Source organism: Panthera pardus, unplaced genomic scaffold (genome assembly GCF_024362965.1).
Source record: "Panthera pardus isolate Hobbes unplaced genomic scaffold, ASM2436296v1 HiC_scaffold_3, whole genome shotgun sequence".
Lineage (NCBI taxonomy): Eukaryota > Metazoa > Chordata > Mammalia > Carnivora > Felidae > Panthera > Panthera pardus.
Genome location: NW_026526876.1, coordinates 27,568,147 through 27,592,664, shown reverse-complemented (window position 1 = coordinate 27,592,664; position 24,518 = coordinate 27,568,147). Strand labels below are relative to the sequence as shown.

General features: G+C 45.5%; 1 protein-coding gene, 1 long non-coding RNA gene and 2 other non-coding genes across 10 annotated transcripts in view; 3 read left to right on the top strand and 1 right to left on the bottom strand.

The window, feature by feature from the left end:
- Positions 1 to 10,608: 10,608 nt before the first annotated feature.
- LOC109277085 (uncharacterized) lies at positions 10,609 to 11,287 on the top strand. Its single transcript, XR_002084993.2, has 2 exons — positions 10,609 to 10,974; positions 11,203 to 11,287. It is a non-coding gene; the product is annotated as an uncharacterized LOC109277085 (long non-coding RNA).
- Positions 11,055 to 11,124, top strand: LOC128774361 (small nucleolar RNA SNORD104). Its single transcript, XR_008418939.1, has one exon. It is a non-coding gene; the product is annotated as a small nucleolar RNA SNORD104 (small nucleolar RNA).
- A 29-nt stretch (positions 11,288 to 11,316) lies between the features above and the next one.
- Positions 11,317 to 11,449, top strand: LOC128774379 (small nucleolar RNA SNORA76). The gene has a single exon (XR_008418957.1). It is a non-coding gene; the product is annotated as a small nucleolar RNA SNORA76 (small nucleolar RNA).
- Positions 11,450 to 12,619: 1,170 nt separating this feature from the next.
- The window catches only part of TEX2 (testis expressed 2), a 105,880-nt gene continuing 93,981 nt past the window's right edge, over positions 12,620 to 24,518 (bottom strand). For 5 of the 7 annotated variants that reach the window (XM_053893316.1, XM_019466531.2, XM_019466533.2 and 2 more), the window contains 4 exons: positions 19,884 to 20,009; positions 18,216 to 18,425; positions 15,843 to 15,963; positions 12,620 to 14,035 (listed from right to left, as the gene is read on the bottom strand). In XM_053893316.1, the coding sequence (XP_053749291.1) occupies positions 13,913 to 14,035; positions 15,843 to 15,963; positions 18,216 to 18,425; positions 19,884 to 20,009 (580 nt within the window). In that variant the 3' untranslated portion in view covers positions 12,620 to 13,912. Of the gene's footprint in view, positions 14,036 to 15,842; positions 15,964 to 18,215; positions 18,426 to 19,883; positions 20,010 to 20,029; positions 20,052 to 24,518 lie in introns of those variants that run through there. The other 2 variants (XM_053893317.1, XM_053893318.1) reach the window with 2 other exon arrangements.

Genomic DNA, 24,518 nt, shown 5'->3' with positions numbered 1-24,518 from the left:
ACATTTTGAAAAGTGTTTTCGGCATGTTTCAATGCAGAGAGGTTTGGGATTGACGGAGGGATGTGAGGAAGCAGAGGCTCCATCAGTCCCAAGCAGCATAGCCAGGTGTCCAGGGAGGAGCCAACAGCACAGAAACTGGGAGGAGTTCTTTAATGATTACCTGTCCAGCTTGTGAGCTGAAGACTGGATCTGTAAGAGCACGTGTTTGAGTTAAAAGAGAAGCTTGACTACAAAATGTTACTTTCACATCCCTTCTCTGGTGCTTTTCCTAAAACAGAGTAAGTCTAGGAGAGGAACTTTCTGTGCTGGAACTCTGGCAACTCTTTGACAATTCAAAATGTCACTGTGACCCCTGTAAGCATAGTAGATAAAACACAAAGGGGAATCTGACTCATCTGACTCACAAATCAGTTTTAGAGATCCAATGAATTAAAAAAAAAAAGAAAAGCCCATTCCAAAAAGTCCAGGCCAGGTTGGTATATTTTGTATCTTGTACTCAGTTGGACCAAATCTTCGGTCCTTAACTGCACTTTTATAGGTTCTCAGAATTTCTTATATACCAGTTACATTGTTCTTACACTTAATCAGTTCCCATGTTTTATGTGCTTTCCACTTGATTGGCAACTCATACTGATAAGCTCTGGTTTTATTTATGGCAGCATTGCCCATAATCTTGCTCCACAGTTAGGTACTGTTTTAACAGCTTTTTGCTCATGATAAAGCAAAAGCTGGCATCACTGATAAATACGAGCAGAAATGGAAATATTTTGTAGGGTGCCTTTGAAGTGTACCTGCCCATATAAAAGACCTGAAAATGGACAGTAGATGACCTTTCTGGAAGTTGCATTGAATAGCATCCACTAAGCAAGGCAAAGGTCATGGTCTTTGTGTAAAGATAAGCCCTCTGTTTTCACCAAGGCAAGAAAAATATGTGTATCAGATTCGACAAGGACAGCAGCAGGACCTGAATGTGTATGAGGAGATGGGGGCTGAGAGAAAGTGAGTTCACAAAATCTTATTTTACTTTTCTCTAGACCAGTGGTTCCCAAACTTGGAGAACATTTACGTATGTATTTATTTATTTAAGTTTATTTATTTATTGAGAGAGAGAGAGAGAGAAAAAATGCAAGTCAGGGAGGGGCAGAGAGAAGAGAGAGAGAATCCCAAGCAGGCTTTGTGCTGTCAGCACAGAGCCAGGTGTGGGACTCGAACTTACAAACTGCAAGGTCATGACCTGGGCCAAAGCTGGATGCTTAACTGACTGAGCCACCCAGGCACCGCCCCAAACTTGGAAAGCTTTAAAAAAAAAAAAAAAGAATTCCAACGCCTTTTCGTGCCCTCCTCCCCTACTGATTCAGCGTCTCCGGGGGTGGACCCCAGGCCTGTGTGTTTTCCAGTTTCCGCAGGTGACTAAGGGCAGCCAAGATCCTGGGCGCCAGTTCACTTACAATGTCCGGTGTTAATTCCTGTGGGCTAATCCCTTTTGTTTATTTTAGCAAATGTCGCCCTCTGGTGGAATAAATTATGACTCAGACTTTAAAGAGTTTGTGCCTGTGTCATTCCTGTTTAAAACCCTTCAAAATTTCATTTAAAAATGATTATGAGGCTGGTCTGCAGATAGCTATTTGGAGAGTGGGTAGCTGCCTTTGAAGGAGATTTGAAAGGAAGAGCTGGTAAAACCAAAAAGAGAGGTCACGGTTGACAGTTTCAGGAATGTCTCAAAGGTAAGTGTTCTTATCACTGTTAATATTTATTGGCTGTTGGGGCACCTGGGTGGCTCAGTGGTTGAGTGTCCAACTCTTGATTTCCGCTCAGGTCATGATTTCATGGTTTGGGGGATTGAGCCCCGTGTTGGGCCCTGTGCTGACAGCATGGAGCCTGCTTGGGACTCTCCCTCTCTCTCTGCTCCTCCCCCACATACACGTGAGCATGCTCTCTCTCAAAATAAATAAACATTATAAAAAATATATATATTTAGGGGCGCCTGGGTGGCTCGGTCGGTTGGGCATCCGACTTCAGCTCAGGTCATGATCTCACAGCTCGTGGGTTCGAACCCCCTGTTGGGCTCTGTGCTGACAGCTCGGAGCCTGGAGCCTGCTTCAGATTCTGTGTTTCCCTCTCTCGCTGCCCCTCCTCCACTTGTGCTTTCTCTCTCTCTCTCTCAAAAATAAATAAACATTTAAAAAATATACAATAATATATATTTATATATTTACAAATTAATGTTTATAATTACTATTTACAAATTAATATATTTAATATATATATTAACTGTTTGCAATTGTTTGGAAATGTGCAAGTACATGCTTTATGGGATCATCTCATATCTGCACAGCAATTACAGAGGTAGGTGTTGTTTGCCCTATTTTACAGATGACACATTGAAATTTTAAAAGGTTAACAGTCTGGTGGGGTAACAAACAGCTAGCAAGAGGCCCAACGTGGATTAGAACCCAGCTACTTACCCAACTTTGGAGTTTGGCTCGGTCGACCCCCAGATGCTGTCACTCATTGCCCCATTTGCTGCTTGTTATTCGTGCTCCTCCCACAGCATTATGATAAGGGATCATTATGTGACCTGTAAACATAGCCAGTAGCCAGGATTGGCGTTTCCCTGGAGTACTGATAACAACCAGAAGTTTGTACAAATATGTGCTGATCAGGGGCATTGCCTCAAATAGCATATAAGCCTCCTGGTCTCATGCGGGGTGGGGTGGGGGGGTGGGTTGTGGAAAAGAATGTAAGTAACAGGGGGGCCATCTGGGAAAGAATAGTGAGCTTCCTCTTGGGAGTTCTGCCCTGTGAGATAATTCAATCTAATCTTGACTGCTTATTTGTTCACTTGCCTGCGAGCTGTTGTATTTCACACCCAGTTGTGCCAAGTCTGTGTGCCACCGTGGTGAAGTGTCCATAGTGTCACCGTTTATCATATATTAATACTCTCAGAGAGCCAACACGGCGCCAGTGTGGAAATGACTGTCCTCTCAAAATGCCTCCACTTTTTTGCTGGCCAGTCCCTCCTAATCCCCTGGGGTCTGGCTTATTTCCACAGAACTCTCTGGAAACTTCTTTCAGGCAGCTCATAAACATTCTTCCTCTTGTAAAATCCCAGTGGCCATACTTCATCTTGTTTTTCCTGGGCCTCCCTTCAGGTATGCTAACAGTCCTTTTTTCTGAACTTTCCCCTCTCTGGATATTCCCATTTTCTGGCTCTTTTTCCTCCTTCCGGACTGTGTTTCTCAAAGCTTACTGTGTAAACCTTACCTCCTCTCTCTGTTTTCCCTCTAGAACAACCGGATTTTTTTTCTTATTTTTTTTAAGTAGGCTCCACAGAGCCCAACTCGGGTCTTGGCCTCATGACCCTGAGATCAAGACCTGAACTGAGATCAAGAGTTGGACACTTAACCAACTGAACCACCCAGGCTTCCTGACGTAACCAGATTTTAGAGAAGAAGGCAACTTTAGTTATAATGTAGTCAGCTTCGTACTGCAGATGACTCCATCTCTGACTTCTACGTGAATGATTACTACTCATTCATTCATTCTTTTTAAAAAAATTTTTTTTAACATTTTATTTATTTTGAGAGAGAGAGCACACGCAGGGGACGAGCAGAGAGAGAGGGAGACACAGAACGCAAAGCAGGCTCCAGGTTTGGTCAGCACAGAGCCTGACACGGGGCTTGAACCCACAAACTGTGACATCATGACCTGAGCAGAAGTTGGACGCTTAACCGACTGAGCCACCCAGGTGCCCCTCATTCATTCATTCATTCTTTTAACAAATATCACCAAGGGCTTCTGAGTACAAAGGATTGGTACCATGAGGGAATATGACAGCGTAGGCAAGTTGGTGAAAGTGTTATGGCCTGCACAGAAATAACCACCATGCAAAGCTAACTGTGAAAAGTTTGAGGAGGCAGGAATAAACTCAGAAACAGAACTATAGTGTGCAAGAGCGAGATGGATCAGGTGGAAGAGAGGGGGTGGGATGGATAGAGCAGGGCGGGGTGGGCTTCACGGAAGAAGTAGTTTCTGTGCTGGGTCTTTTCAGATACGGCAGGGGAAGAGGAGGGCCTAAACAAAGGCCTGGGGAAAGGATGACCCTGTGTGGCGTCATGGAAGCCTAAGCTGACTCATCAGTGAGCCGGGGTTTGGCCTCCCCACAGGGGAGCAGTGGCCGATGAGGTGCGGAAGGCAGGCAGGAGGGCCAGCGGGGTGTTCAAGTCCGGCTGGGCTTTGTCTAGTAGGCAGCAGAGTGACAGGACTGAATCTGAGCTTTAAGGGAAAAGACCGGCATTTGAGAGACTGTTAGGATGTCATTAACGAGAGTCACTTCGGTCTTAACCTAGAGCAAGAAAAGGGAGAGAAGAACAAGATGGATACAAGAGACCTCGCCAGGGCAGAATGGAAAGCATTTGACTGGTGTAGTTACATCCACAAGATAGAGAAGAAGGAATTCGACAAGAGTTCATCAAACGTTCGCCATGTTCAAGGGGCTCTTCTCACTGCTGCAACCTCAGAGGGAGCAAGCAAACAAGAATTGGGGCCAGCCCCTGACCAGACAAGAGGGGTGGATATGCCAGGTTGTGTGCCAGACCTGTTGACTGTCCCCCAGTGGGCACCTCCCAGGTTGGGAGGTGATCTCAGGGTTGTGAGTTCGAGCCTCACGTTAGGTGTAGAGATTACTTAAAAATAAAAATCTTAGGGCATCTGGGTGGCTCAGTCGTTAAACATCTGACTTCAGCTCAGGTCATGATCTCATGGTTTGTGAGTTCAAGTCCCACTTTGGGGGTGAGTTCAAGCCCTGCTTCAGGTGAGCTCGAGCCTCACTTCAGGGAAAACATGAGCCTCACCTTGAGTGAGCCCCACTTCTCTCTCTCTTTCTTTCTGCCCCTCATGGGATTCTCTCTCTCTGCCCCTCACTCACTTGCACTCTCTCTCTCAAATAAAATTTAAAAATCTTAAAAAATAAGTAAGCCAAAAAAAAAAAAAAAACTAATTAATTAAGAGCTGTTTCTCCTCCTTCGAATCTAGGCTGGCTCTGTGACTGGTTTTCACCAGAAGTGACATTCAGGGACTTCCCAGCCCAGGTTTAAGAGGACTGGCAGCTTCCATTTCCTTCCTCTTAGAACACTTACTTTGGGGATACTCCTTCTGGGAGCCTAGTTGCTATGTTGGGAGAACCCCAAGCCACAGTCAGGGCACATGGAGAATGGAGTTGTTCTAAGTAACATCTCCAGCTGAGCTCCCTGCGGGCCAGCACCAGCTGTGAGCCATCTAGGTGAGCCACCTTGGATGTTCCAGGCCAGTCGGCTACTTCGAGTTGGGTTCATCCCTCAAAACCAATAAACCCTGATTAAAATGCTGACTCAGTATTTCTAGGAGGACTAAATCAACATTGCGTATGACCACACCCGGCCCATGGCCAACCATCAGTAAAGCGGTTTTCTTTCTCCTTTTCTCTTCCCTACCAGCACCTACACTCTGAGGAAGACTGTGGCTGAAGGGGATTTAAAGAGGGATAAAATGTAGGGGTTTTCTTTTTACCCTCAGCTACACTGTGGGCTACTTGACGATAGGGACCGTTTCCTTCCCATTCATGCTGCCCATGCCCAGAACAGGATCAAGCACGGAAGGGGGACTTTAACGTGTTTGTTGAAAGAGCAAGTGAATGAGAGGCCACATCTTCTGAGACCAGAGAGAAGGGTGTTATGTTCTGTTGAGGTGGAGAAGAGGGAAGTTGGGGGAAATCACACGGGATGATTTGGGTTCCTTTCAGCTTCCACACATCACACCTCCCTCCACGCATACACACCGATGGCAGCCACATCTGAGCAAGTTACCATGCTGGCCGGACGACTGTTCTAGACGGTGTTCTCTGTCTTCTCTTTCAACCCCCATATGCTGGTGTCTTTCTTATTTACCAGGACTTGCTCCACACTGACTTCAGGCCCCTCCAGACAGTACTCTTGACTCTCTTCCTGGGGGCTTGGGTCTCACGTCTTCTGTACAACTTCTGGGCCCACCTACTGTTCTGGGTTAGGACTCCCCACTGCCCCTCCGGCTCCTGCTCCCTTGGTTCACTGGGTGGTTCATAGTATGGGAGGTTAGTAATCCTCTCTCAACAGCGAGGTGTGTAGGTATAAATGTTGGATGAACTCAATCTTCTCAGAGAACAAGAAATGGTTTTCACTAAAACAGAGGGTGGCCCTTAGGAGATTGCATGCTATAGTGACCAAAGAGTAGAAGGTTTGAAATCATATTGTTATGAGTTCAAATCCCAGCTCTGCTTAGCCATCTATTAATTGTGCAAGTATAAACAAATTACTCAACCTCTCCGAGCCCTGGTTCTGATTGCTCCGGGAATTAGAGCTAAAAACCAGAAATAACATTCCCTACCTTTCAGGACTGTCCCGAGAATTAGAGCTAAAATTTGTCGAGTGCCTTTGCCTGTGGTAGGCATGCCATTGTTAGTAGCTCATGTCATTCTTAAGGGGGAGATAAATCTGGACTGTGGAATGTCACAAGGAGTTTGAAGTCCACCTGTCACTCTTTTGCTTAAAACCCACCAGTGATAAATTGGATTTCATCAAAATTAAAAAAGCCTCCTCTTTGAAAGACACTGTTGGGAAAATAAAAAGGCAAATGTTCACAATACGCATATGTGAAAAAGGATCGAAAGAACTCATATAACTCATTAATAAGAAAACACTTTTAAAAGCGGGCAAAAAGTCTTCTGAAGCTGATTTGCCCCAAAACAAATGAACCATTAAACTCATTTGACTTTATCAAGCTGTGTCTTCTAAACCAAAGAAGAGTTTTATTTTAGTAGAGAACAAACTTAAAGTTGATGGAGGGAGGAGGGTGGGAGATGGGCTAGATGGGTGATGGATACTAAGGAGGGCACTTGTGATGAGCACTGGGTATTGTTTGTAAGTGATGAGTCACTGAATTCTACTCCTGAAACCAGAATTGCACTGTAAGTTAACTAAAATTTAAATAAAAGTAATTATTTTATGTTAAAAAAAAAAGTGGGCAAAATATCTGAACACTTGACAAAAAGATACAGTAATGGTCATATGCAAAGACTGTCAACATCTTTGGTCATCAGAAAAATGTAAATTAAAACCACAACGAGCTATCACCACATATCTACTAAAATGGCTAACATTAGAAACAGTGACAATACCCAGTGCTGACTAGGATTTGAAATAACGAGATCTCTCATGCATTGCTGGTGGGAGTGTAAAATGGTACAGCCACTTTGGAAAATAGATTGGCAGTTTCTTTTTAAAAAAAAAAAATGTTTATTTATTTATTTTGAGAGAGAGCATGCATGTGTACTTGGGGAAGGGGCAGCGCAAGGAGAGAGAGAATCCAAGCAGGCTCCGCGCTGTGAGGACAGAGCCCGACACAGGGCCCTATTCCAGGAACTGCAAGATGGTGACCTGAGCCAAAATCAAGAGTCGGATGCTTAACTGAGCCACCCAGCTGCCCCCGGTAGTTTCTTATAAGCTTAAAGATATATGCTTATCAGATGATCTAATAATTCCGTTCCTAAAATTTCTTCCTAAAAAGAAATGCAAATGAATGTCCATAAAAAGACTTCTACACTCATGTTCGTAACCACTTTATTTATAATAGCCCCAAACTGGAGACGACTCAAATCCTGTACACAATGGGAATGGAAAAACAAACTGGCATATTCGTCCAATGAAATCCTACTGAGCAACAAAAAGGAAGGCACTACTGATACGATATCAATATCAGTATTTGAGGATGGACCTCAAAAACATTAGGTTAAGTGACAGAAGTCCGATGGCAAAAGATCACAAACTGAATCCATTTACAAGAACACCAAAAACAGGCAAAGCTATTCTGTAATAACAGACATGGATCAGTGTTTGCCTGGGCCGGTGATTGAAAAGGGTGGGTACTGACTACAAAGAGGCAGGAGAGAAGCGTTTTGGAGTGACGAGAATGTTGTGTGTCTTGATTGTGGGGGAGGCCACACAAACGTACCTATTTGTGAAAACAAAACACTAACAAAAACTAGAGCAGATCTATCACCCTCAAAAAGCACTCATGCTGCACCTTTGTAGTCAAACGCTCCCACACCTCCAATTCCTGGAACATCTTTATATCTGTTTTTGGTTCCTATAGTTTTTCTCTTTTCTGGAGTATCGTATAAACAGAATCATAGCATCTTTGAGCCTGGCTCCTTTCACTCAGCATCACGCCTGCGAGATTCTTTCAAGGGTTGCACGTACTCCATCGTATTTTATTGCTGGGTGGCATTCAGTTGTATGGATGTACCACAGTTGCTTAAGATTCACCCATTGAAGGGCTTTTGGGTGGTTCTACTTTGGAAGGGTTATGAATAATGTTACTATAAGCATTTGTGTACAGGATTTTGTGTGAACATAAAATTTCATTTCTCTTGGGTAAATTGTAAGAAACTGTCCAAATTCTTTTCCAAAATGGAAGTAACTAGTTTACATTCCCAAGTAGCAATGGAGCAAAGTTCCTGTTGCTTTGCATCCTCCCCAGCATTTCGTACTTGAAGCATAATCTTAACACATCGCTATCAGTCAATGACAGCACATATACTCCCGATCAAGTATAAAACAGACATTTGGTCAATGTAATTACAACACAGTTAATGTTGCATTAATAAATATTTCACGTCCATGTTTGTACATGCTAGTGAAAACATCTTCGTTTCAAGAATCTGTGGAACATTTGTAAAAACAGATCACATTCGGGGCGCCTGGGTGGCTCAGTCGGTTAAGCGTCCGACTTCAGGTCAGGTCACGATCTCTCGGAGCGTGAGTTCGAGCCCCGCGTCAGGCTCTGGGCTGATGGCTCAGAGCCTGGAGCCTGCTTCCGATTCTGTGTCTCCCTCTCTCTCTGCCCCTCCCCCGTTCATGCTCTGTCTCTCTCTGTCCCAAAAATAAATAAACGTTAAAAAAAAAATTAAAAAAAACAAAAAACACAAAAAAAACAGATTACATTCTAGGCCACAAAGAAAACTTTGACTCATTTCCCAATGTAGAAACTGTATCACAATTGTAATAACTGCTGAAAATAGTAACAAAAATTAAGCAGCGATAAAAATAACCACATAGAAGTTATAAACCACTTGCCAAAATAATTATTACTTTGGGTCAAAGAGGAATTTTTCAATTTAGCTAAAGTCTATGTAGAAAATAATGAAAATAAGAGCACCATTCAACTACAAACTCAGGTTGAAATGCTTTTCTTATTACATTTTCCTTATTATGTTAGGAGGAAAAAAGGAAAACAATTCTCAAAGGGAACATAAAGGAAATAAAGATAACCAGATATTGTGACTGTCTGGTTACTGTTCTCTCTCCTGATAAATCAGGCTTTTAGGGGGCAAGGCCATATTCTTATTCTCCGCTACAGTGGACCCTGGAACAACATGAGTTTCAACTGCGTGGGTGCACTTATTTGTGGATTTTTTTCCCAATAAATACAATAGAGCACTGTCAATGTATTTTTCTCTTTATGATTTTTTTTCTTTTTCTTTTTTTTTTTTTTTTTTAGGGAGGCTCCGCAGCCAAGGTGGGGCTTGAACTCATGACCCTGAGATCGAGAGTCACATGCTCTACTGAGACAGGCACCTGGTCCTCCTTAGGATTTTCTTTGTATTTTCTTTCCTCTAGCTTACTTTGTTGTAAGAATATAGTATATGATACCTATAACACACAAAATATGTGCTAATTAGCTGTTGATGTTATCCATAAGCCTTCTGTCAACAGCAAGCTATTAGTAGTTAAGCTTTGGGGGACTCATAATTTAGTCAGGAATTTTCCACTGCTGTGTGGTGGGTACCCTTAACACCTCCTCCACCCCCTTCCCTGTTCAAGGGTGAACTGTAGTGAATAGTGTGCCTGCCTTCAATAGGAGTTCAATATTTAGAGGCATTTTTAATTTTCCCAAAGTTCGGCATTCTCTCCTTTGAGCTTCCACAGTAGGCTGTTCACAGCTCTATTTTACCATTTATCATTTATTTACTTCTTTAAAAATTTCTTTAAAAAATTTTTTTTCAATGTTTATTTTTGAGAGAGACAGAGACAGAGAGTGAGCAGGGGAGGGGCACAGAGAGAGAGGGAGACACAGGATCCGAAGCAGGCTCCAGGTTCTGAGCTGTCAGCACAAAGCTAGGTTCGGGGCTTGAACCCACAAACCTGGAGATCATGACCCGAGCTGAAGCCCATGCTTAACTAACTGAGCCACCCAGATGCCGTTATTTTAGCATTTATTAAAACACTGCACTCACATAAGTTTTCCACATCACACCAGTCCTTTAAAAACAATTATTTGTTTACCATTCGGCCTGGGCCAGGGAACTGACAATAATCCATTTAATCCTCACGACAGCTTTTTTGAATATTCCTATTTTCCTGAAATCGAGGGTCATCCAACAAATTCCTCACAAATTCAGGATTTGGTTGCACACACCCTACTTTCAAACATAGGCTTTTTTTTTTTTTTTTAACCCAAACAGGTTACTTTGAACTCAGGAACAAGGTTAGATTGTCACCTTTATACGCTCAGCTCTTAGCCTAGCTCCTGGCACAGGATGTCTCAAACAAGTGACGCATTAGTAGGGTTCTGTTTGTAAACGTTCCTTCCGCGTACTGTGGCGAGATGTGCTAATTACAAGCCAGCGACGTAGACTCGGAAAGAAATCCAGAATTTACGGACGCTGCAGGACTCTCGGTCTTTCTTTCACTCCTATCTCTATGGTTAGCAAGTGACCACTCTACACTCTGGAGGACTCAGCGAGCGCAGAAGAGCCCCAGGCGACCTTATTGGCACGTGACCGGAAGTCTGACTTGCTATTGGTTAATGCTGGTAAAGCCCGCCCAACAGCCTCCTGTCAGCTCCTTTAAGTAGACTCCGCGGGGAAGCGCTCAGTCTTTCGGCGATTGTGAGGTTCGAGAGGTGAGGCTCTGTTTGTGGTGGGTACTGGCGCCTAGGCCCGGGTCTCCGGGCCCTGGAGCCGGGTGGGTCGCGGGCGCCCTGCAGTGATGACATGCCAAAAAAAGCACGTGTTAGACTGCTGACGCGGGTGATGCGAACTACAGTCTGAGCCGAGCAACCGCGGCGGCGGCGGGGAGGGAACGGACCTGCGGGCGCATGTCCTCTAACCCACTGTTATCGTTCTTGCAGATTCCTGCCGGGCCGAGAACGTAGACCACCTTCTACTCCCCTTCGCCCTTTCCCCGAAGCCTTTGAATAAAATGGTTTGATCCCAGCCCCGGTCTTGGTGTTTCTTTTCGCGACGCGCTGCCTTTGAGCCCCCGCCGCGCCTGCGCGTGGCGCCGGGGGTCAGGCTGCAGCGCCAGAGCACGCGCTTGCGCATAACTGGGGCCGCGCGGTCCTCCGCCGGCGGCCCTTTTAACCGCGAGCCACACGTCCGCACCCGGCTGCAGGGGGGTAGGCGACGTTGTGGGAAGTGCCCTGGAGAGACTACGGGGATCCTATAGGCCCCGCTACTCCGTTTCCCGCACATTCCTAGTTCTTTTGTGGAAGTCCTGTCCTCTCCGTGATTATCGGGACCTGCAGGTTAACCGCGGCGTTGGGGGGGGGGGGGGGGGCTGAAGGGAGGGGAGTACGTGGCCTTGAGCAGTTTAAGGACCGCGGTGTACTTGACAGGAACTGGTTTCGGTCCTGATGGTGCAAGAATAATTCACCTGGCTGAGGTGTGGCAGTGATCTATTTGAGAATAACTACCATTTAGGGCCAACTGCTTATTTGGATACTGTACCAAGCATGGGAATAAAAGCTTGGACAAATTAATGTGTCCCAGTTAGCTTCAAGAAGGTCGTTGGGAAGAGAATTTCGATTTTCTGCATTGCCGGGCACGGCAGGCACCTAAGTAAACGCACACTCCTCCCGGGTCCAGATAGGGGAGTAGCGATGTCCCCCGGGTTTGGGGGAAATGTGCATCAGTTCGTAGTACAAGGCAGCACATGTTGAAGGCCGAGGATGCACAAGTGCAGTGTATCAACTGCTTTGGCCGTAATAACCGCAGGGGTCCCCAAGTTAACAGGATTGCTAGACTGTTGAGGGTCTGCCTCAGGAGAGGGAGATTTTGTTCTAAAGATTTTAAGTAATCTGCACTGAAGGTGAAGCTAGAGCTTACGACCCCCGAAATCGAGTCACATGCTCTACCTACTTTGCCAGCCGGGCACCCCGCTCCCTTGGTGTGGTGAGGACCGCCTTGCAGTTTAGAAAACCTGCCCGGTGGTCACCAGGAAATCGAAGCTGCTTTGGCAGCTGAGTGACCCAAGTGGCCTGTACCCACTGCTTAATTGTCTCCCTGTTACCTAAAAAGGATTCAGTAGAAATAACTTAGATGCTTATCTAGTATTTGACATTGAGAGATTTATTTTGTGAAACAACGCAAGCGACTGTAAATCCCCACATACTATTGGGTTAAGTGCAACAGGGGACTCGTGTAATCTACACAGTAGTGCATCTAGTCCTTTGCCTTTAGTTATTGCACAAAAATTCTAATAGACCAGTGAACAAGACTGACAGGCAAATCGGCCTACACAATGAGAAATCAGAACAGTACACCGACTGGAATGATCAAATAATTTAAGTCAAATGTTTTAATGGTGCGATTAAAGTAGTCAAGGGTTCAGATATATTTTTTCAATATATTAATTTCTTTAAAGTCAGGTTCAGGCAAGGTGCTGTTTAAAAAACCACGATTAGCTTTGTCCACAGATGTAAGTCATCAAAAGTTACCCATGGTAGTTCTGATGTTGAATGCAGCTTTTAAACAATAAAAAATTGTGTTTTAAGTGTACTTCTCAAAGCAAATGATACAACTAAGGAGCCCCCAAACTTGTAAACTAAGACCTTCTGACACAAATGCACAAAATAAGATTGGCAACGTTAAAGAAAGGTCACGTGAGTTCTGAGCTAACGTAGTGTTTAATGTTGAGCAAAACTTGGTCTCAACTCTCAAAGGTGGTAGAGAGTTCTCGCCTTTGGCTGTCAGAAGAGGAAACTGCCCATAACCTCAAAACCTCCCGAACCAGTTAGATTTAACAAAGCATTTAGACGGCCTGTAGAAAGCACAGAGCACGTAGGAAGTGCCAGATAGACATTGCTCTGGCTTTCCACCCCCTACCCCAATTCTTTATGTGCAGTATTTGCCATTTTCACATACCCTCATGTCTCAGGAAAACATTTGGGATTAGTTAGAAACCAGGTGATTGTACCTCAGTGGTAGAAGGCTTGGGATGGTTTGATCTCATGGCTTTGCCTGATTTCACATAAATCTCGCTGTCCCCACCCCAGCTGATAGGATGTTAGTGTGTGTATGTTCTATGGCTACTTGCTTCCAAAACGCACAATTTAATAGGAAAGGTAAGTTGCTACGCGTATCTCTTTATCAGTGAAATGGTTCACAAAGTTCCACTCCCCACCCCGCTCACGTTCCTGAACAGACATTCTCTGGAAGCGTGGAGAGCTGTATCACCTATGGACTAGAAGTGCAAAAACGTTCCATTGTGCACTGGCTGCCTGAGGAAAAGCTTTGGAGGAGTCGGGGCAAGTAAGCTTTGCTCGCACTGTGCTCTCGCTGCCACAAACACTGGAGCCATGGTGTGAGTCACCTGTCACCTCTGGATCCACCGTGGTCATTCTTCCACAGTCCCTTTGCTGAGTCAAAGCTTTGCAGCAGGCAGTGCAGACACCAGTTCCCGGATGCGTGGAATGACACCGCACAGTGGAATGGGCACCGGCAGGCAGAGGGCAGAAGCTGTGGCACAAGGGCAGACCAGTGCTACAGCGCAGATAGCAGCCAAGAACCCCACACTTTGAGCCAGATCTCGTAATACTGGGAAGGTCAGATCTTCACCCATCACAGCTGGTCAGCAGCCTCCACAAGTGGGTCTTTGAGGAGGCAGGAAGCGGAGCGAGGGTCCATGGCTGAGTGCATTATGGGGATATAGACATCATCCATGTTTGGCATGACAAAAACCTTCTGTAGAAAGAAATTAAAGAATAGCCGTGTGGAAGGATGCTCGGGTTCCTCGGGCTGTTGCCCTACTCTGTTCTGATAATTTTAGGTTTCAGATAAGTTTTAAATGTACATATGAACCAACTTTTCGTGCACATTCTAAACTAATTCCTCTGCCACATTTAAATAGTTAAGGAATCACAGTGCATGAACACAGGTCTGAGGCAGAAGCAGCCTTTGATTTCATGTACATATAATAAAACTACTCATGAGTTCATAAATATTTAACACCATTACTTTAAGAGGACTGGCTTAAGTTGCTCATAATATTTCCAAATTACTATGTCCAGAACACATATTCCAAGTAAGTTTATTCACTTAATCCCTAGCAAAAAAATGTAAGCTAATTTTTTTTTTTCACACCAGAACCAGACAAAGCTATATATGAAAGAAATTCTACCATAATGAACACGTGAAGGATCATCAGTGATTGATAATGATGGTACTTTGACTATCATGTTTATGAACTAATTTTATGCAAGTGAATCCTGGCAATGCATTCAGTCTTCAGTAATGCCCTCTTACAAAAGCAAAAAAAGGTGGCTATGGGAGGGTGTAACAGTCACCTGTCAACTTCCCAACTTGCCTCAAAAATACCAGGAGCCAATCTCTGACCCTTGGCCTTTCTTTCCCCCTTGTACCGCAATACCCCTGAAAGAGATAACCCACTCTAATTCCTATTGTAGGTTCTAGGGAAAAGAAAAAAAAAAAAACAAACCCTAAAGGTTGCCTTTCCTCTCACTAGGTTCAAACTACTTTTCTGCTTGGTGATAATATTGAGCTTCCCAGAAGTTGGTTTTTAGTTAAAGTTAATCCATAGCTTTTGTTTATTCATTTGAGAGAGAGAGAGAGAGAGACAGAACACGCACCACATGCGAGCCGGGAAGGGGCAGAGAGAAAGGGAGAGAGAGAGAATCTTAAGAAGGCTCTGTGCTATCAGCACGGAGCCTGACTCGGGGCTTGATCTCACAAATCGTGAGATCATGACCTGAGCTGAAATCAAAAATTGGACACTTGGGGCGCCTGGGTGGCTCCGTCGGTTGAGCGTCCGACTTCGGCTCAGGTCATGATCTCACGGTCTGTGAGTTCAAGCCCCGCATCGGGCTCTGTGCTGACGGCTTGGAGCCTGGAGCCTGCTTCAGATTCTGTGTCTCTCTCTCTCTCTGCCCCTCCCCTGTTCATGCTCTGTCTCGCTCTGTCTCAAAAATAAACAAACATTTAAATAAAAAAATTGGACACTTAACCAACTGAGCCACCCAGGTGCCCCTAATCCATAGCTTTTAAATAAAAACATAATTTTTCAAAGGCGGTATCTCAAAACATACCACTGCAAAAATACGGGTCTCCTTCAAACGGTGACGTTTATTTCAAAGTAAATTGTTTGCTAATCCATAAAACGTTGACAGACCTCGAATATCTGATAAAAATTTGGTAGATATAGCTCATCCCAGGGCCTTGGCTACATTATTTCCTTTGGTGGCAGAAAGCAGAAAACAGGCTTGGAGAATGAGCTCTGGCTTAGTGGACCCAACTTTCGGGTTTCCTCTGAACTACTTAACAGGGTTCTGTGGCTGAGGCTCCGGGTTTCTGAAATCGTACCTAAGATGTTATGCCTGTCTGATCGTAACACGTACTTTCCTGGGATGAGGGTCCATAGCTTTCATTAGATTCTCGAAAGAGGATCCTGACCCAAATGAAATTCAGAACCTCTGTTCTGCCCTGAGCTTTGAGACTCGTGTGAAACACACACCAGATGATACCACACGTTTACCTGAAACTCCTGTTCCAGTTTCTTCTCTATCCAGTCTGTCACATGAACTAGAGTCACTTCTCTCTCTCCAAGTTTTGGCCGAGCTTTCAGCTCTACATATGGTGGCTTCCGGAAACCATACCTTTTTGGAGAAGACAAGTAGCAAACAACTGCATTGAGAGGCAGACAAGGAAGTAGACAAGTACCAACAGCAAACATTCTTCATGTACCCAGGGCTTCTCCCCATGTGAATGTTCTCTTACTCTGAACACCCCCTCTAAAAATGATTCAAGGCAGCAAATAGGAATTGCGAGCTCCCACGTCCCTGGACCAAGTGTAGGGCTGTGATGATCTGAGAACAGTTCTGACAAACTGGGAGAGCCAGGAAGCACCACTGGAAAAGTCTGTGACCTGGGCGTTGTCTTCTGGTCTTTTGCTTCTCCTGAAATGGCAAGGATCTCTTTTGTTTCTGTTTTAATAAAGATAGTGTATGTGCATTACAAAACCCAAAATATACATATGTATTAAGTAGAAAGTGAAAGATACTGCCTCTCTCAGAATCTTATCCCCAAGACAGGACCACTGAGAAAAGCGGGGTCAAATTCCCCCATACTCTTAATATGCATATGTAAACAGAGAACATTCTATAACCTGCTTTTTCATTCCATCCTCTACAGCATGCTTATTCAGGCTTCCCAGTGGAGCTGACTGGCACTCACACTGTTGGTAAAGGATCCAGACAAGAGGCTGTGTGTTATCAAACTACCTAAAAACTTCCACCTGGCATGGACCAATGTTTTAAAAACTACAACAAAAACATCAAATTGCTATAAACATATCTAAACACTCTCAAGATCTATACTTATCTGTGGATTAATAACAAATGTACTGGGTAGCACTATCGCAGAAGCCTTTAATTTCATCTTCCACTGAGCAGTGGCATCTGTAACCGACACATCTTAAAGCATGAAATTATGTAAGTGAAGGTATGTTGTATCAACTCTTACTATTAAGAAATTTTTTTCTTAGGTTTGGAAGACTGTACAGTAAGATATTAACAGTGGTTATTTTGGGATGATAAGATTATAGGCTTTTTTACCCCTCTCTTTTTTTTTTTTTTCATTTGTTCCTTTTTTTTTTTTTTTTTTTTTTTTACAATGGAATATTACTCTCTAGAAATAAAATCTAGGGGTGCCTGGGCGGCTCAGTCAGTTAAGCATCCAACTCTTGATTTTGGCTCAGGTCATGACCTCATGGTAGTGAGATCGAGTCCTGTATTGGGCTCATGCACGGAGTGCAGAGGCTGCTTGGGATTCTCTCTCTCCTGTCTCTGCCCCTCCCCTGTTCATGGGTGTGCTCTCTCTCTCTCTCTCTCTCTCTCTGTGTCAAAATAAAGAAATACACCTAAAAAATTATTTAAAAATAAAACCTAAAAAGGTATTTTAAAGTTTTTACTGGGCAATACCAGCATCCTCATCAAATGGTCAATTCAAAAAATTTTCTGATAAATCTTTAAAATTTTTTTTTAATGTTTATTTATTTTTGAGAGACAGAGAGACAGAGTGTGAGCAGGGGAGGAGCACAGAGAGAGGAAGACACAGAATCCAAAGTGGGCTCCAGGCTCTGAGCTGTCAGCACAGAGCCCAACGCGGGTCTCAAACTCGAGAACTGCGAGATCGTGACCTGAGCCAAAGTCAGAGGCTCGAGCGACTGAGCCACCCAGGCGCCCCCAGAATGTCAATTTTAAACTGCAGTTCACAGATAGTGATGTTCTTCTGCTGGATCCATGAATAGGACATTTCACCGGTTCTCAATCCTGGCTTAGTTCTCCATGCTATGGATCCTGGGGGCTGGGTGCATCTCCGTTTTTAACAAGTCTCCAGGTGACTCTGATGTGCAGTTTGATTTGAGGGCCACTAGTTCATTCGATGACAACTCCTCGGATAGACCTCCTCCCACAGTAACCAAGTGCATAGGTTCTGACTCCTTAACACCTCGCTCTAACCCAGGGAGCCTTCCCTAAGCACCTCAGCCTCTGCGGAACGCGTGATCCCCCTCTGTAAAGCAGGGAGAACAGTGGTACCTATCTCCGCAGGATGTTGTGAGGCACTTACACCCCAGGCCAGGCAGAGAGTAAGAGCTCTACAGAGGGCAGCTCTTCTAACTGGTGGAAAGAACTGGCTTTAGAGAGGAGGAAGACCGAGAATAGAAACATGTGAAGATGAAGCTTTAAATGTGAATGAACTGTTCACAGAAGAAAGGAGAATTGGATTTGTGACAAACATTAAGGTTCCATGAAAAACGTGTGTAAGTGCTTCTGCCCAGAGGGCACTTTCCACAATGACAAGGGCACGCAGGCTGGATTTTTATGGCCACGCAACAGGTTGTACGCACCATATTCGGTCAGTCGGGGGAGGTGGAATGTTGACCGCCAGGGTTCCTCTACATTCTTGCACTTCCACAGTGAGCAGCAGGGGGGTATTGGAGACTTCTTCAATCTTCTTTTTAATGAACTCTGTCTCTGTTGCTTTTTGGAAATATTTTGACTTGGTAATTTTATCAACAAACCTCATAATCTTGCTTGTTCGATGACCCCCAACATACCTTTAAATGAAGGACACAGATGTTAGTATAAATTTTGCTCCTTCATAGACAAAACCTCTGTGGTTCTTCGTTCACCTTACTCTAGACCAGAGTTTCCAAACCTAAGCACTACTGACATTTTGGACTAGGTAATTCTTTGTGGTGGGGGCTGTCCTATGCACCATACAGTGTTTAGCAGCACCCTGGTCTGAGCCTTCTAGGTGCCAACAGCATGTTTCCCCCAGTCATGATAATAAAAATTGCCTCCAGACATCGCTAAATGTCCCCTCGTGGGCAAAACAACCACCAGTGGAGAAACCACTACATTAGGGAAGGTGTAGACATCAGACAGGACCCAAGTCTTGACCAATGGAGAGACAAAGTTCTTGCAGTGCAGAGAAGGCATCCCACCTGTCCTCCTTAACAGCCCTCAACTACTGAACATAAATCCCGAGTTCTCCTAGAGAAACTTCCCCGTGTCTACACAGCAAATAGGAAATCGTGCTGCATCTGACAGGGACATAAAACACAGTCATTAACTGATTGTCTTTTAGGTGATGGCATACCAACTTTCAGTGGCAACTACTTTTCAAAGGGCTTAGAACTTTTTTCTAAAGAAAAATGTTACCTCAGGTGGCATGCTAGAAGGCCACGAAGCAAGCTTTTGTATCAAGTCCTATCAACCATAGGATTGCCCTAAGGAAAGAGGGTATTTGCTTTTTAAAATCCTCTGGAGCTCCAGAGTGCCAGGAAGAGTATGTGTATATGTGTAGGGAAAAGCAGTCATTCTTAAGGTCAAGAGGGTAGATTTTAAATAATGAACTCAAGTGTTAGTATCGACCCTTCCAACGTCTGGATTCTCTCCATCTTCTGTAGGATCTCAAAAGTGAACAGGTTGATATTTTCTTACAAATGCTTCTGAATCTCTGGTTTCTTTATAATCTTAGTTGCTTCAACTCACTTCGAATAATTTAAAGATTCTTACAGAGAAGCTGTTTAAGCACTCTTATTATTCCACAGTCCAAGTTACAGGCAAAGGGAGCCCCGAAAATGAAGTCCATGACCCAAAAGATCAGCTAAGCAGCCCACGTCTTCAAAATTCACCAAAGAAATCACCCAAATGTTCCAGCCTCGTAGGAACCAGCAGCTCAATGAGCAAGTATGACCCAACTGAGGGCAGCGATGCTCTCCATCGGGCACTAGGGGGAGGTGTTGTGTAAGCTCCTTGCACTAAACACGCCTTTCAATGCTCTATTAATAATTTTCTTCACTGGCCCAAGAAAGCCATGTTGATGGGGATCTTCTTAGCTAAGGGAAGAATACTTGGGTGTTTCTGCTTTGGGGGCTGGAGTTTTAAGCACTGACTCTGGGTTCTTAATGTAAAAGTCACTCACTCAACACGGAGGAAGAAGAAAGATTATATAGGACACCCAAGTTGGTGCCCTGAGCCCTGGAGCCCTGGAAGCTGGATCCACTCACCCTTCAGCCCCTGGGAGGAGCGGTTTGTCTCCCGCGCTGGGCTCTGGAGCGTCGTCTTCATCAGAGGAGCCAGCACTGGAGGACTCCTCATCACTGTCCGCCAGACAGTACGCCCTGGGCCTGCAACTGATCAGGGCAGAGTCACCACCGTAGCCTGCCCTTCAGGCTCTGCTTAGAAAGAGAACACACATGCTCCACCGCCATCACCGCTAACATGTCCTCATTCTCCCAACCCACCCAGAAAAGAAGAGGCTGGATCCAAGAGCCCTCGGGTTGGTCAGGTTACCCGGAGACTCTTCAGTGCCAAGTGCCCTGAGAGCAGCACAGGACTTGGGCCTCAAGAGTTCCATTCTGTGCATGCGTCCGGACAGGTGGTGGGAGCGTGAGGCCGTCCACACAAAATGCAGTGATCTCATCGACAGTGCAGCAGTAGCCAAGTGGCGGGGCGGGGGGCGGGGGGATGGATGGAAAGCACGATGGTTGCAAGGGTGAGGTGACAGCTGATGTTGGCGACATAACCTCCTCTCACACATGACGGGATGATGGGGATGTTTAGGCAAGTCCCTGGGCTCTGCCTGAGTTCAGTGACTCTGATGCTTTCTGCCTTAGTTACCTCCGGATTAGTTTTGACTCCAGACTCCTTCCTAGTGAAATTATGTGTCTTATCCCATACCTGCTCTAGCTCCTAAAGGCCACCGAAAAAGCCAACAATCGCAAGGGACAAACCTCAAGGGACTCTAGGAAACAACCGACAGGACAGCCTAGGAAGTTTCCCGGAGAAATACAAATTTAAAAACCATTTAAAAAAAGAAAGTGATACAAAGCCTCGTCAGTGAGCAACATTCCCCGTTAATCTTTCCAGGGATACTCAAGTTTCCAGAGGCATGGGGGTTACTAGATCACCAGCAGTGGCGAGGGCCACTCCAATGGCACTAGGGGGGGTTCTTGGCCGGGATTCGGCCCCACAAAAGGCAGCTCCCTCCCTGGATGGCGGCTTTGCTTCAGAGAGGCAGACAGGTAGGGCCCACCTCTGAGGCTCGGAGACTTGATTGGGATGAAGCCAAAGAGGGACAGAGTAGTCTCTGAACACTACTAAGCAACCAAATGGTCACAAAGCAGAGCCTTGCATTTCTGATAAGGACAAAATTACTGGGAAGGCAGCAGAGCTTAGGTCCAATCCCTACAGGTGTGATCCCTACGGGGTTTCCCTCCGATGCTCACAGGGGGCAGTCATCTCCTGGCCAAAAGCGGCCAAGGGCACCCAAGGGCAGAGCACACACGCTCGTGCAGACTTGAAGGCCCAGCAGAGGCCCCAGCTAGAATGGTGGAGCTGAAATCTCCACCCTGTGAAACGGGAGCCTGACTGTAAGAGGACCTCACAAGTGTCCTCCCTGGCAGGACACCCGGATCCTCCCCGACCCCAGCTCTGAAACATTAGAGCCAGCCGTTCCACCAACAGGCTTGCGTACAGTTAAAGGGAAACTCCCTGTGCACGTACAAAAGCCTCTTGTCCCTGACCATGGAGACAATACCTAACTGACTCTTTCTTCCTCCTTCCGTTAGAGTCCTGGCTAGTCCGGGAAATGCTATGGGTGTTCACTGGTCGCAAAGCCATTTCAGAGCTTTCCCTGGTTAGGCAGTCCTCACAGAGATCTTCTTTTATATAAAATGTGCACAGCAAAATATTAGTCCCAAGAAAGCCTATAAATTGGGTCTTGAGATGAGGAAAGTCAGGGAGGCAAGTCCCCAAGATAACACAACCATCTGAGAAACCCATCTCACTTGTCCATCGGTACGAGGACTGCTTCCTGGCTCTAGATGTGCCCTCAGACGAGGAGTCTGTGTCCCGCCAGCGCAGGTAGCCTGCTCCCCCTCCACGCAGCACAAAAAGCTGCCTCAAGATCTGTGACCGCAGCGAAACCTGCTGAGCCACCAGCCCCTCCTGTTCCCCACTGGTATCTGTCATCTGGCAGCCTCCAGCCCTGAGGCAAAAGAGGCCAAAGGCTGAGCACTGCAGAGAGCTCTCGGGTTCCCAAATTAATCCTCCGCAGGACAGAGAACAGGATAAATTTTGCGGCTTGAAGTGAATAATTTAGACAGTGCCATATCAGTACAAGTGGATCAGATGACATAAAATTCTGATTTTGACCAAACGGTTACCCCAATGTGGCACCCAATCCTTACTAACTAAACATGTAACTGTTTGGCTGATATTTAGTTTTATAACTCAACATGAATTTTATGATCTCGTGATGTCAGCATGAACTTCAGAGAAAGATACACTGCACATTCTTATATAAGATGTGCTGGGGGGGCACCTGGGTGGCTCAGTCGGTTCAGTGTTTGGCTTCAGCTCAGGTCATGATCTCGCAGTCCGTGGTTCGAGCCCCGTGTCAGGCTCTGTGCTGACATCTCTGGGCCTGGAGCCTGCTTTGGGTTCTCTGCCCCTCCCCCACTCATGCTCGGTCTCTCTCAAAAATAAACATTGAAAAAAAAAAATGAAAAGATGTGCCGGAACGTTAATAAGCCTAGTTTTTTTTAAAACACACCTTAGAATCCAGATGAGTATGACATCCTTTCAAAGAGCCGCCTTAAAGGGCTAATTCTAGTTTTGCTGCCTCTGCTAAAAATCTTTGGATACGTGCTTGGAGCCAGACACATAAGAAAAAATGAATTATTTTATCACTGATACTCTATCTTGGACCAAACATCTTATTTCTTGGTCTCAAGATCACCATCACCCCTGAACAACTTCTAGCAATTTCTCTAAGATCCAATCCATCTACAAAGCAGGATGATTCGCTGATACTCAGAACAGTTAAAAGAATGTCACAGGCTCTGGAGGCAGTCCTAAAAGGCAGCTTCCAAAGAATGCTTTAAGTGAAGGCTGCATAGTTACATTAAGCAGCCCAGTGAGGTGGCCACGCACGGGAGAACGTATTCACTTTCTCTAAGTGAAATCAGCACCATGCATCTGCCACAGACACACGCGTGCACACACCCTCCCAGCTAGACCGAGTCACAGTGTGGGCTGCAGGCACTCGGCTCCCAAAACACAGGGGCTTCGGGGTGGTGGTGGTCCGGGCTACGCTGTGGACTAGTGACCCAATATGGAGGTCACAGGGGCCTCCCTATGGGGACTTGCACACCGGACCCAGGCTGCAAGGGTAACGCATGAACAGGTTGAGTGCCTTACAGGACATGCCCTACTCCAAAGCCACGGTTCCGTTAGACAGCGGCCAACATGTAGGATGTTTCCCTTACTGACTCGCTCTGGTCCTCTTCCGGTCGAATACAGTTATGGCCGCTCAGCTAGCTACGTGAATTCCACTTTGAGCACATTATTGCCCAGAGTTATGTTAATGACAGTGTGCCACAGGATGGCTATTTGGGAAATCAAGACTGAAGGAAAAATGCCTAAAAATATAAAGTATACACATATTTCAAAGAGAAAGGGCTTCACTAGAATAAAGCCACGCAGATTTCAATTTCTCACTGTCATCCTCAGGGTAATAATGTGAGGACATGAACAAACGTTCTACCAGTAAGGAGGACTTCCCACAGGTTGAGCAGCATCTTCTAGAGACTCCCCCAGGGGCACAATCACTTGCACACTTGAAGGGGGACCAAAGAAGGCGGTGAAACAAAGCAGAGGCCCCGCCAGAGCCTAATCTCTGGAGAGATTCACTGTGGAGGGAAACGTCGGTACCAAAGATCACATGCTCAACAGTAGCTACCACGTACACTGACGTCCGTCTCTCCTCGGTATTTAGACTCAGGGTGATTCCAATATGCTCATGACTGAGGAAGTGAAGAAGTGGACTCTAGAATCACTTGTGGGATTAGGTTCTTAGTTATGGATGGGCTTTCAGAGGCTCTCAGTGCACTCAGAAATTGTGAGCCAGATGGAGTGGGCATTTTCAGGGAGGAGGATCCAGAGCTCTCAGATTCCCCAAAAGGGGTCCTTTATGTAAAAAAGAAAAGGCTAAAGGTCCATTTTTCCAGGCCTTTTTCTCCCAAATGAAGCACTTTTGGGAATGCGTGTTTTCCTTGCCTTTAAAATTAAATGACAGCCCATTACACGTCAGCATATTTAACACCCTCACAGGAAGAAGCAAAACATTTATCCCAGTCTCTACTAGGAAAAAAAAAAAAAGGTACTTTCTAAGTATATTACAGACAAATACCATCGTATTCCCGGAGCAGAGGAGATTTTTCATGCAGTCTAGTGAAACACTGCTTACTCAGAAACAGGTCCGCCCGTTCAGCCAGGGCTTATGAACTTGAGATTGTGCCAAGAGAGCCACGTGAGTAACAGCACTCATGGAATACCTGAGTGGCCAGGATCTCAGGGACTTGGATGTATTGGGGTCTCATCTGCTGCCCAAGACCTCCCTTTCTACTGCAGTCCCAGTAGCTCTGTGCTGGGCACAGGGCTGTGTCCAGAACAGGCTCCTTCCACAAGGTTCTGACTGAAGTTTGCTCTGTCCTGCTCCTGTGTAGTTAGACCTCATTTTCAAGGTTGCTTCTGCCCAGAGTCTGCTTCATCTCATAGGCTGGATGGCTGATAGTGCAGCTGTGCAGGGCAGTGGGGTGGGGGCATCCAGGCACAGGAAGTTGAGTCTGATTGGATCA